This window comes from Vombatus ursinus, unplaced genomic scaffold, assembly GCF_900497805.2.
Source record: "Vombatus ursinus unplaced genomic scaffold, bare-nosed wombat genome assembly UNPS02014781.1, whole genome shotgun sequence".
In the NCBI taxonomy this organism is placed as follows: Eukaryota; Metazoa; Chordata; class Mammalia; order Diprotodontia; family Vombatidae; genus Vombatus; species Vombatus ursinus.
The window spans coordinates 10,136,302-10,147,483 of NW_020954559.1; the positions used below are offsets into that span (position 1 = coordinate 10,136,302).

At 36.6% G+C, this 11,182-nt stretch overlaps 1 protein-coding gene and 1 long non-coding RNA gene across 3 annotated transcripts in view; one reads left to right on the top strand and one right to left on the bottom strand.

Annotated features, from left to right (window-relative positions):
* The window catches only part of LOC114046109 (collagen alpha-2(IV) chain-like), a 287,529-nt gene that overhangs the window by 206,582 nt on the left and 69,765 nt on the right, over window positions 1-11,182 (top strand). For both annotated transcript variants that reach the window (XM_027866363.1, XM_027866364.1), the window contains exons 21-26: window positions 500-592; window positions 2,568-2,719; window positions 5,354-5,426; window positions 5,519-5,625; window positions 10,264-10,465; window positions 10,882-10,932. In XM_027866363.1, coding sequence (XP_027722164.1) covers window positions 500-592; window positions 2,568-2,719; window positions 5,354-5,426; window positions 5,519-5,625; window positions 10,264-10,465; window positions 10,882-10,932 — 678 coding nt within the window. The remainder of the gene's footprint in view (window positions 1-499; window positions 593-2,567; window positions 2,720-5,353; window positions 5,427-5,518; window positions 5,626-10,263; window positions 10,466-10,881; window positions 10,933-11,182) is intronic.
* Window positions 5,637-11,182, bottom strand: part of LOC114046111 — a 38,335-nt gene continuing 32,789 nt past the window's right edge. Inside the window, exon 3 of the long non-coding RNA XR_003569463.1 lies at window positions 5,637-5,752. This is a non-coding gene — a long non-coding RNA (uncharacterized LOC114046111). The remainder of the gene's footprint in view (window positions 5,753-11,182) is intronic.

The window sequence follows — 11,182 nt, forward strand, 5'->3', positions numbered from 1 at the left end:
AGAAAAGACTTCCTGTAGAAGGTAGGATTTTAACTGAGAATTGAAAGAAGCCAGGAAAGCCAAGAGGCAGAGATCAGGTGGGAGAACATTCCAGGCATGAAGTAAAAATGCCTCAAGTCAGGAGATTGAGTATCTTGTTTAAGGAACAGCAAGGAGGCTGGGGTTTTTAGATTGCAGAGTTCATGGTGGGGTGTTAGGTGTTAAGAAAACTAGAAAGTTGGGTGGTGGGACAGGTTATAAAGGGCTTTGAATGCCAAAGAAGATTTTATATTTGATTCTGGAAGTGATAGGAAGCCACTGGACTATCTTGAGTATGGGGGATGACTTGATTGGTCCTGAACTTTAGGAAGATCACTTTTGACAACTGAATGGAAGATGGAATAGAGTGGGGAGAGACTTATGGCAGAGAGACCAACCAGTGGCTATTGCAATAGCCTAGCATTATTATGTCATTATTCAGCGTATTAACATTATTGTTCTTTTGTGTGTTTTTTAATAGGATTTCTTTTTGGGCTTAAGGGAACTGAGGGAAGTGTGGGTTACCCAGGCCCTTCAGGATTCCCAGGAGCACGAGGACAAAAAGGATGGAAAGGTAAGCTCTCTCTGATATGTAATAGTGGTATAGTCACAAAGAGGTAGTGTCCCTGAAGCGTCAGCCTTGTAGGCATAACAAGCTGAGTTCATGTTTTGCCTCTGACATAACTGGATATACAATACATAAATCATTTATGCTCTCAGTGTCCCCAGGTAATTTGAAGAAACTACAAATTGCCGAACAGGTACAGGTCTATATTGGTAAAGGGATTTCCTCGTTGGAGAATTTTCTATACTGGTGAAATGATAGGTCTGGATTCTAATAATAGGTATAAAAACTATCCTGGCCCATTGGCATTAAAGCAACCCTGTAAACATAAAAGTAGCATATCATATTGGACAAGAGGCTGTCCTTGGAGTTAGGAAAACCCAGCTTCCAGTCCTGTGTCTGTAATGTACTGGCTGTGTGACTGCACAAGTCACTCAACCTCTCAATACCTCAAACAACTCTCTCAACTATAAGTTAAGACAGTTACCAATCTGCATTGATGGAAGGAATTTCCATATTAGGAATTTCCTACCTTCAATGCAATCACAGATCCAGACCAATAAATACAGTCGAAAAGAAACAAAAAGCACTTTAGCCTAAATGTCTTTTTTAAAAACTATACCATTCTCTCCCATAGAAATTATACTGATAATACAAAAGAGGAGTCAGCCTTCATTTCTACATTCTCAGCATAAGTTTGCTTGACCAAATCAGTCAAAAGTTATTTTTCATTAAAAACCCTTAGTGGGTGTCATAATACTGATCTATTTATTGAATAGGTTATCACCCTTGTAAAAATAACCTTACATTGGTACAGGGTTGAAACATGGTGCTGTGGCAAAAATCACTTAGATTTAGAACCGAATCTGGACTCTGACTTTGGGGAAGTTGCTACCCCCAATATATATTTTTCATGTGTTTATGAAGAGAATTAATACCTGCCATCCAGGATTATTATGAGCTTAGCACTTTGGAAAGCAAGTATCTTATGACTATTATTATATTGTATGTTATTTATTGTTATATATTGTGTATTATATATTACATATACATATTAAATATACATATATTGTATATGTATATATGTATGTGTTTTATATATATTACACATACATATACATACGGAGAGAGAGAGAGATTATTACCTTAGAGGCTATCCTGTGAGAACTATTTTCATTTCCATTATGTCACTGGATTCTCACCAGGCCCACATAAAGAAGGTATGACAGGGAGTTTTTGCTACTTTTGTAGATGAAGAAACTGAGGCTCAGAGAATTTGCAAGTAACCCAATGTTACACAGCTATTGTATGATAGAGATAAGACTAGAACCCAGGCCTTCTGATATTAAATATAGTGTTTTTTTCACGACATCATTCCCTGCCCCTGCCCCAACTCACCCCTGTTTTTGGCTGCCCATTTATGCTCAGATCAAGTCATTTTATCTCCATGAATTCTACCTGTTCAATTTCAGCCAATATTGAACTCTCTTTCCTTGGAAATCTTATAGCACTTTTGGTTGGCCTACACCACAGCTGATTACACTAGTTAACATACGTGAGAACTAGTTTTCAAGGACCGTATGTGTTTGTAAGAGTTTTTGTTTGTTTTTATTGTTTTGGTGGGGTTCTTTCACCTTAAGGGAGGGAAAGAATGTGGATTTGTCTGAAAATAAAATACAATTGAATTTTTTAAATTACTTAACATATGTGTACCCTGATCGTTTCTTTCTTTGAACTTGAATCTTCAGTACTTGGCTTAGTGCCTGGCGGAGAGTAGGTGCTTAATAAATGCTAATTGGTTCTCTCCCTAGTGAAATTATAAACTCTTTGAGGGCTGAAACTTAGTGTGAAGCATGCTCTACTGCTTTCTTTTTATCCCTTGTAACACTGAGCACAAAATTTAATAAATAATTTTGGGGTCAAATTGTCTTTTTTCCTAGAAAAAAAAAGTTTATCTTTTCTCTCCTGCTCCTTGACATTATAGGTGACCCTGGAGACTGTAAATGTGATCTTCCCAGTGGCCTTCCTGGTCCACCAGGACCCATTGGTCGTCCTGGTGTAAATGGAGAGCCTGGGAGGAAAGGGGAAATTGGTGACCCAGGCCCACATGGTATTCCTGGTTTCTCGGGCTTCAAGGTAAGGGGGTGGATCTGTTTTTTACCCAAGCTGGTAAGATAACCATCAGGTATGAAATCAGATACTCACATACTTCAGCTTCTCTTCCAAATGTTAAATGTTTATTATATCTTTATTGTACCATGGCCTTTCAAATGATTAAATTAATGCAATTTTATGCCAGTAACACCCATGTGCCGCTGTGGACAGTAAAACGTACTTCCAGAGGACCTTTAAAAAACCTTTGTGATTAAAGAGAGCAGAAAGGGCAAATAGTGTTAGAAATGTCATGTTAAATGTGAACTAAACAAACAAAAAAAAATCCATTACAATGTGGAAAATTGAACTGTATATTGCAGCTCTTAGTCTCATATAAAATCCTCTTTTTAAAAAAATTATTTTTATTTATTTTGTTAAAGGTATTCCAATTCTATGTAAAAACATTTTAACAACTTTTAAAATTTTTTTAAATTCTGAGTTCTAAATTCTCTCCCTCCCTTCTGCCCCATCCCCCCCCCCTTGAGAAGGCAATTGATTTGAAATCAGTTATACATGTGAAATCATGCAAGACATAGCCATGATGCAAAAGAAAACACAAAATAAACAATAAAAATAAAGAAAGTTGGTGTTTTTTTTTTAAATGCTTCAATCTGCATTCAGAGTTCATCAGTTCCCTCTCTGGAGGTAGATAACGTTTTTCATCGTGGGTCCTTTAGAATTGTCTTAGATCATTGCCTTGATCAGAGTAGCTAAATCTTTCACAGTTGATCATTCTTATAATATTGCTGTTACTGTGTACAATGTTCTCTTGGTTCTGCTCAAGTCATTTTGCATCAGTTCACATGTGTCTTCCCAAGTTTTTCTGCAACCACCCTGTTTGTCATTTCTTATAGCACAATAGTACTCCATCACATAAAATTCTTTTTTTTTCAATTTTCCTTCACATATTAAAATGTTCAGTCAGTCAACTAGCATTTATTAAGTACTTACCTCATGCCAGGTACTATGCTAAGTGTTGGAGATACAAAGAAAAGCAAAAATAATGCCTTTTCTCAAGAAGCTCACATTGTAATGGGGGAGACAAAATTTTTTTTTTTTATGTACATGCAGAATATATAGAGTAGATGGAAGGTCCTCTAGGATTCCTGTTGACATTGATTGATGGTAAGGTTTGGTTTTTTTTTTTTGGTTTGGTTTTTTTTTGGTACTCCCCTGACCTCCTCCATCATGCTATTGCTCTGGGTACCTTACCCCTTCTCCCTCTTTACTCACCTTCTCATCTTCCTTTTTTTGTGTTGTCTATACTCATTAAAAAGGAAGTTCCTTGAGGGCAGGAATTATCCTTTGCTTCTTTGTAACCCAGTGTTTCACACAGTGTCAGGAACATATTAATTGACTGAACCACCTTTGTTGTTGTGCCCAGTGTGAGGAACAGTCTTTAGATAATATTCACCTTTGAATCTGGCTAAAATTCATGAGTATAAAGAAAGTACCCTTATGTGTCACACATGCAAAACTTCCAAAGAATTTTCATGTCCAGTAATGTATGAAATTTCTTCTCTTTGGCTCTCCCTATCAGCTTGGTAGTCTTTTTTACAAGCTATTTTAAAAGAGCATTTAAAATACATCTTTCTGCACCAGCAGGTTTTTAATTGACCAGTAACTCAAATGTTCATTTCAAATGTTAGGCACTAGAACTGCTCCTTTTTCCCCCCTAATTAAAAGAGAATGGTAAGACTTACAAAATGAAATCGTGAGTGTTTTACATATTCTGAAAAATCAAAATAAATTCCAAGGGTATCTGAGTCAGGAACCAATTGGCTTCACTTCATGTTATAAGAGAACTTCAGCAAAAGATAGAATTCTCCTAGGGTACAAGGTCACTGTATACTCATAATTGCTTTGTGGCACAAGAGTATTCTGAAAGAAAATTAAACTCACCCACCTTATAGACTCTGTGCCCCTGAATTTCTAAGAAAACAAACAAGACAATCAAGTAGGAAACACTGAGTGCTGTGCTTTTTTTCCAGTAAAAAGCAATTTTGCTCTAAATCCAGATTATCAAAGTATGTAAAATTGACTGATGAATTCAAAGACATTAGGTGCTGGGAATTGTACATTATTCTAGCAAAGGTAGGGAGTTCTTTTAATTGAAAGTTGCCAGAAAACTAATTTTTTTTTTGCAGCCAATTATTCAGGACTCTCTTGGGTTTATGATATGTCTTCCCCAGTCTGCAAAGAACTATGTCCATCAATCAAAAAAATTGAAATCTCTTTTTAACAAATATATCTCACTAAATCTGCATAAAAGAAATGCCATAATTTGCCACAAAGTAATATAACAAACACCAGGAGAGAATGATCACACATCATGAATCTCCTCATTTCTAGTCATTGTCTCACTTAGATGTTATAGCTTTAAGCTTGAATTCTCTAATGTTTTATAATAAGGTTCATCTCTAAAATGTTGTCTGCCTTGGGGGAGGGGGGACAGTGCTAAGGTTCTGTCCTGCCTTCACTTTACAAAAGTAATTGGCAATTAAGCCATTTTCATTACTTCTTATTATATTTATTTACCCTTAGTGCTTAGAGCTTTTGCTTGTTTGAACCTCTAGTCTACCGGGTGTAACCATAAAAATAATTTTGTTTCCACAGGGCAACCCTGGCATTCCTGGATTACCTGGACCTAAAGGACAGAAAGGAGATTCTAGAGAAATTACAACAAAAGGTTTGTATATTGTTGACTAAGCCATTTTTTAAAAAATCACATACTTTTAGTGTGCTCATTCTGAAAATGGCTCTTAAAAAAAATCTTTCTAGGTAGCAGAGGTGATCAAGGCAATCCTGGCATACCTGGTTTGCAAGGTGAAGATGGCTTTCCAGGGCAAGATGGGCTAGATGGTTTTCCAGGCCTTCCAGGTCTTCCTGTAAGTGTGGTTTTTCTAAGCTGTTGAACTGGCTTGGAGACATCTGTATTCTAACTCAGTCCTCTTATTTCTTATAAATCATGTCTCTTAAGTATGTAAGTAGGAGCAAATGATGTAGGCGGTACCACTAAAGTTATTGAACATAAGATACATCCAGGTTAGTTTAATGATCAGAGAACAAATGACTTAGAACACAAAGAAAGAAACTTTCAGAAGTCAATGGATATTTTAAAAAAATAGGACATCTGTTCCTCTGTTTGTACATAAACTGCTTAGACTGAGATAGATTTCTTGTGTTTGAGGTTTTTTTAATGAGTATTGAAGTTGTTTTTTTTTTTCATTAAAAATCATGACGTTTCCGTCTTCTCTTTTGCTGTAAACAAAAAGCAAGAACTAATTGTGGATAGGAAGCAAAAGACTATTTTCCTGAGTCACTAGTGACAGTCACCATTTTTTTTCTCAAAAACTATACTTCCCTTCATCTTTTATCACTTTTCTCCTGCCCTTGAGCTGACACTCTTTCCTAGAATTTTGTGATTTTATCTTTCCATGGTCCTTCACTTTCACCTTCACAGATCTTGTTCCCTTAGCTGTTCCTCAGTCCTCATTATGAAGCCCTTTGCTCCAACTTGGGCATCTCAAGCTTCATCCTCTTCTTATCTGTGGTTCATGATCATAAGTTTCTTCACAACTTCACAACCCTTAGAGGCTCCCTATTGCCCCTGAGCTTGGCATCTAAAGCCTTCACAACCATTCAACAGCCTATTTTTCACCTGTATTTAACATTACTACCTTTCATGATTCCCAGTCATGTATTCCACCACAATTTTGCACAGGCTTTTGTGCCTGGAATACATTTCCTTACCTCCATCTTATAGAATCCTTCGCTTTCATCAAGTCTCAATTCAAAGTACTACCTCCTATGAGAAGCCTTTCCTGATCCCCTAGTCGTTAGCATTCCCTCCGTATTCAAATCCTAACTTTTGGGTATCCTTTTTAAATGTTGTCCCCTGCCCACTAAAATGTATATTCCTCAAAGGCAGGAATTTTTTTTAATTTTATCTTTGTATCCCTAAAACTTAGCAGGGACTTAATAAATGCATATTGAAATTATAAACATACTTTTATTGTTGTTTTTCAGTCATTTTTTCATCATGTCTGCTTCTTGGTGACCCTTTTTGGGGTTTTCTTGGCAAAGATACTGAAGTGGTTTGCCAAAATTTATACTTAACATTGCACAAAGCACCCTTCCCTTCCCTTCCCTTGTTGATTCCTTTTTAAACACTATTATTTATATGTGGAGTTTTTTTATGGATACATCTTGTTTTGACAGAACAGACAATTTACCCAAGAAATGCTCAAACAAAGCCCAGCCACATAGTAAATTTCCCTACAACAGTTAAGTAAAACTTGCTAATGATGATGACTGATAATGTCATTTTGTACATCTGTGGTTTACCAGTTGTTAACAGAAAGAAAAGATGCATGCTTTAACTTTGATAATTAAAACCAATACTTTTGTAAGTCCACAATGCTAGGATTTTCCTAGTCTCTTCAGTAGATGCTAGATTACTGATAAATCTTGTCATTTCCTTCTTCATGGTGGTTTCAAAAAGAGTTTTTTTTTTAAATCAATGAACCAGTACAATTATATCACCACCTTTACTGAAAACACTGTCTTCTCTTCCTAGCCATGACCATCTCTTTCTCTTGCTTCTTGATATTAGAGCAAGAGGCTATATCAATCAACAAGCATTTGCTAAGCACTTACTATGTTCCAGGCACTGTGCTAAGTACTGGGGATACAAAAACAAAAGGGAAACAGTTCCTGCCCTCAAGGAGCTTACATTCTAATGAGGAGAGACAGCATTCAACATGTGCAACAAGAACAACAAAAGAGATTATATACAAAATTAATACAAGGTATTTTGGGGAATGAAGGTACTAGCAACTGGGAAGATCAGGAAAGGCTTCAAGTCCAAGTGCCATTTGATCTGAGCTGTGAAGAAAACCACAGGTTCCAACCAATGGAGGTGAGGAGTACTGTAAGAATGTAGGACAGCCAATGCAAAAACACAAAGACAAGAGGAGCCTCATTGTATGTAATCATCAAGTAAGACAGTATGGCTACTTCCCTATTGACACATACATTTATTGGCAGCAAACAATGAGTCCTCCTCAAGAAATACAATCTTCCATTACATAATGCCATATTTTATATGGTGCTTTATATTTTTCAAAGCATTTTCAAATTCATTATGACATTCATTTAGAATAATTGACATTTATCGAGTGTTTTACTGCTTACTAAACACTTTATATTTATTGTCTCATTTGATTCTCATAACAACCCTGTTGAGGTAGGTAAGATAGTGTTATTACCTCAATTTCATTTTTAATTCTTCAAGGATCCATTATTTCATCAATATATGTATTTCTTCTGTCAGAGAAGATTGCAACCATTAGGTGATCTTCATGAATGAATGAAAGATTACTTAAGTGCTTACAATGTGCCATGTGCTGTGAAAAGCACAGGAATTACAAAGAAAGGCAAAAACAGAACCCACCTCAAGAAGCTTACATTCTATATGACATTAATAAGTCTGTGATTCCTAAAATTCATCACTTGGTGGTCAAGCTTTTGGATCTGATCATTTAACTCCTGCCAAGACTCTACTTTTCTGAGTTCCCCAATTGTCATTTTTCTCTGATTCGTTAAGAAATTCCAAAGTTCTATACCTCCATTTGCCTCTTCAGTTTTCTTCTTGGGCCCAGATTACATATCTAATAACTTTTTTTCACTAAAAGAACACTTCATTACCAAATAATTCCATGAATCTTTTCTTTCCTTGAATACATTTATCTTCTCTCACTTTTAAGCAGATGCACTATTAATGTGACATGCAAGTAGATATCAATAAGCATGTATATTTACACATGTACAACATGAGGGCAGGTAGTCCACTTGTCCCTTCTGACCTTTGAAAATGAACCATACAACAACAACAATGCTTTTAATAAGAATATTTGCTTATTCCTGTCCATCTAAAACTTTGTCCTGCATTCTCTTTAATAACAGGGAGTAGTTTCAGTTGATTAGTAGAATGTAAATTCCTTAAGGACAGGAATTGGACTTTATCTAAACTTTCTTTCATAGTACCTAGCAAAATGCTTTGCACAAAATGGTATTTGACCATGGGATTTGACTCTCCTCAACCTCAAAGAGCTTATTTTCTAGTAGTAATCTGAAACCACCTGGTTCCTACATCCATGGCCATTAAAGGAAACACAAAATAAGATTAAGTTCTAGTTCTTTTGGGTCAAATTCAAATAGAAAGGTATCCCTGCTGCCTGTATGTTGACTTTTGTTTAGTTGTTTTTTAGTCATTTTTGTGACCCCTTTTGGGGTTTTCTTGGCAAATATACTAGAGTGGTTTGCCATTTCCTTCTCCAGCTCATTTTTATACTTGAAGAAACTGAGGCAAAGTGTTAAGTTACTTGCCCAGGGTCACACAGCTAGTAAATGTCTGAGGCCACATGAGTCTTCCTGACTCCAGGCCCAATACTCTATCCACTTCACTGTTTCTATGCCCAATATGCATCTAGCATATTGACTTAGGAAAGACAAATTAACATTATCTATGTTGTATTGTATTTTTATTTATTTTGATAAACATCTTCTAATTACATTTTAGAGCTACAACTCACTGTGAGTTTGACACCTCTTTTCTAGATGACCAAGACTTTTCATAATATGTATTCATAATATATAAATACATAATATGTAAGAAGCAGCATGGTATAGTACAGAGGTTAAGAACCTTTTTTGTGTCATAGACCCCTTCTTAAAAAAATGCTTTTAAATGCATAAAATAAAACACATAGGATTGTTAAAGAAACCAGTTATGTTGAAATAAAAGTAATTTCCCCCCATCTAATTAACAAACCTTATGAAATCTAGCCACAGAGGTCTGTAGATCCAGGGTATGAAATGCTGGTGTTCATAGAGGGCCAGCCTAGGAGTTGAGATGATCTGGATACCACCTCTGAAACATTTGGGTTGTCTGACCCAGGAAGTCACTTAATTTCTCAGTGTTCCAGGCAATTCTCTGAGACTACAAGTCTCAGAGCATATGCTTTGTTAGAGGGAATTTTTTCAGTTGAAACTCCCTATATATACATGGAATCATAGTACCAAAAAAAAGTATCTTAGTGTTTACCTGTGTATGTTTGTAGGGAGAGGGAGAGGGAAAGAAGGAAGGAAGGAAGAAAAGAAGGAAGGAGGGAGGAAGGAGGAATGAATGAAAGGAGGGAGGGAAATACATATAAATAGGTCTCCCAGTACACTATTCATAGAGCCATAGAGTTAGAAGGGAGCTTATGAATGATTTCCTACACTGTCTCATTTTATATATGATAAAACCAAGGCTCAGAGACATTAATGACTTGTCCAAGGTCGCAGAAATAGAGAGTAGAAGAGCACTATTTCTGTGACTGAGCCCATAGTTTAATAAGCATGTTGAAAAACTACCAAGAGATAATTAGATTGGAAACAAAGGTAATAGAGACATCAGGGAAGAGTATCTTTGATGTTATAGACATACACATTTTTTAAAAGGGAAATTTGATTTCACACAGGGTGATGGCATCAAAGGCCTTCCAGGAGAGCCAGGTTTCCCAGGAATATCTGGTTTAAAGGGCATTGCAGGAGAAATTGGTCCTCCGGGCCTAGGTCTACCAGGCCCTAAAGGTGAACGAGGTTTCCCCGGTGACCCTGGATTAAGTGGAAGTCCTGGCTTCCCAGGCCCTCCAGGCTCCCCAGGCGCTCCAGGCCAAACAGGTAAAGTTTGAGTTCCCTCTTTTCTTTTAAAGATGTTCTATACCATAGGGGAAGCATTTAATTAACAAAATATTCCCCCAATACTCAACAGCTGACTCTACTTCAGCTTCACATAATTTGCCCACACATGTCAGAATGTACACTATTGTTCTGGTTGTCTCCACATACCCATTATGGGTTGCTTTGCTTGGAATTATCTGAGCCTAGCTTCTCTTGTGCCCACCTACAGCTTTCTTGTACTACCAGAAATGATCTTTCCTTAGGGGAGAGCTTTGAAGTGAATTTGCAGGCATGGCAATTTTTACATTGTATATCTATGACCTCTGCCCATCTCTATTTCCCCACAATTTAATGGAGAAAAAGAAAAATAGTTGTTTTCCTAATCACCTTGTTGCTTCATTGTGTCTCATTCTCAGATTGTGATGGAGGTGTGAAACAGCCAATTGGCCAAGAGATAATCCAACCAGGTACTGTTAAAAAAATTCTTTTTCTCAAAACCATTTTAACTTTTTGGTTTTATAGAATAGATGACCCACCTGCAAGTGTTTATTGAATGCCCACAACGTGTATGGTTCACTAAATACTACAAGAGTTAAAAAAAAGAAAAGTATTACTGCATGCCTGTATGTGTTTATAGGTAGATAGGGAGAGAGGAAGGGCTGGAGGGACAGAAGGAAGGAAGGAAGGAAGGAAGGAAGGAAGGAAGGAAGGAAGGAA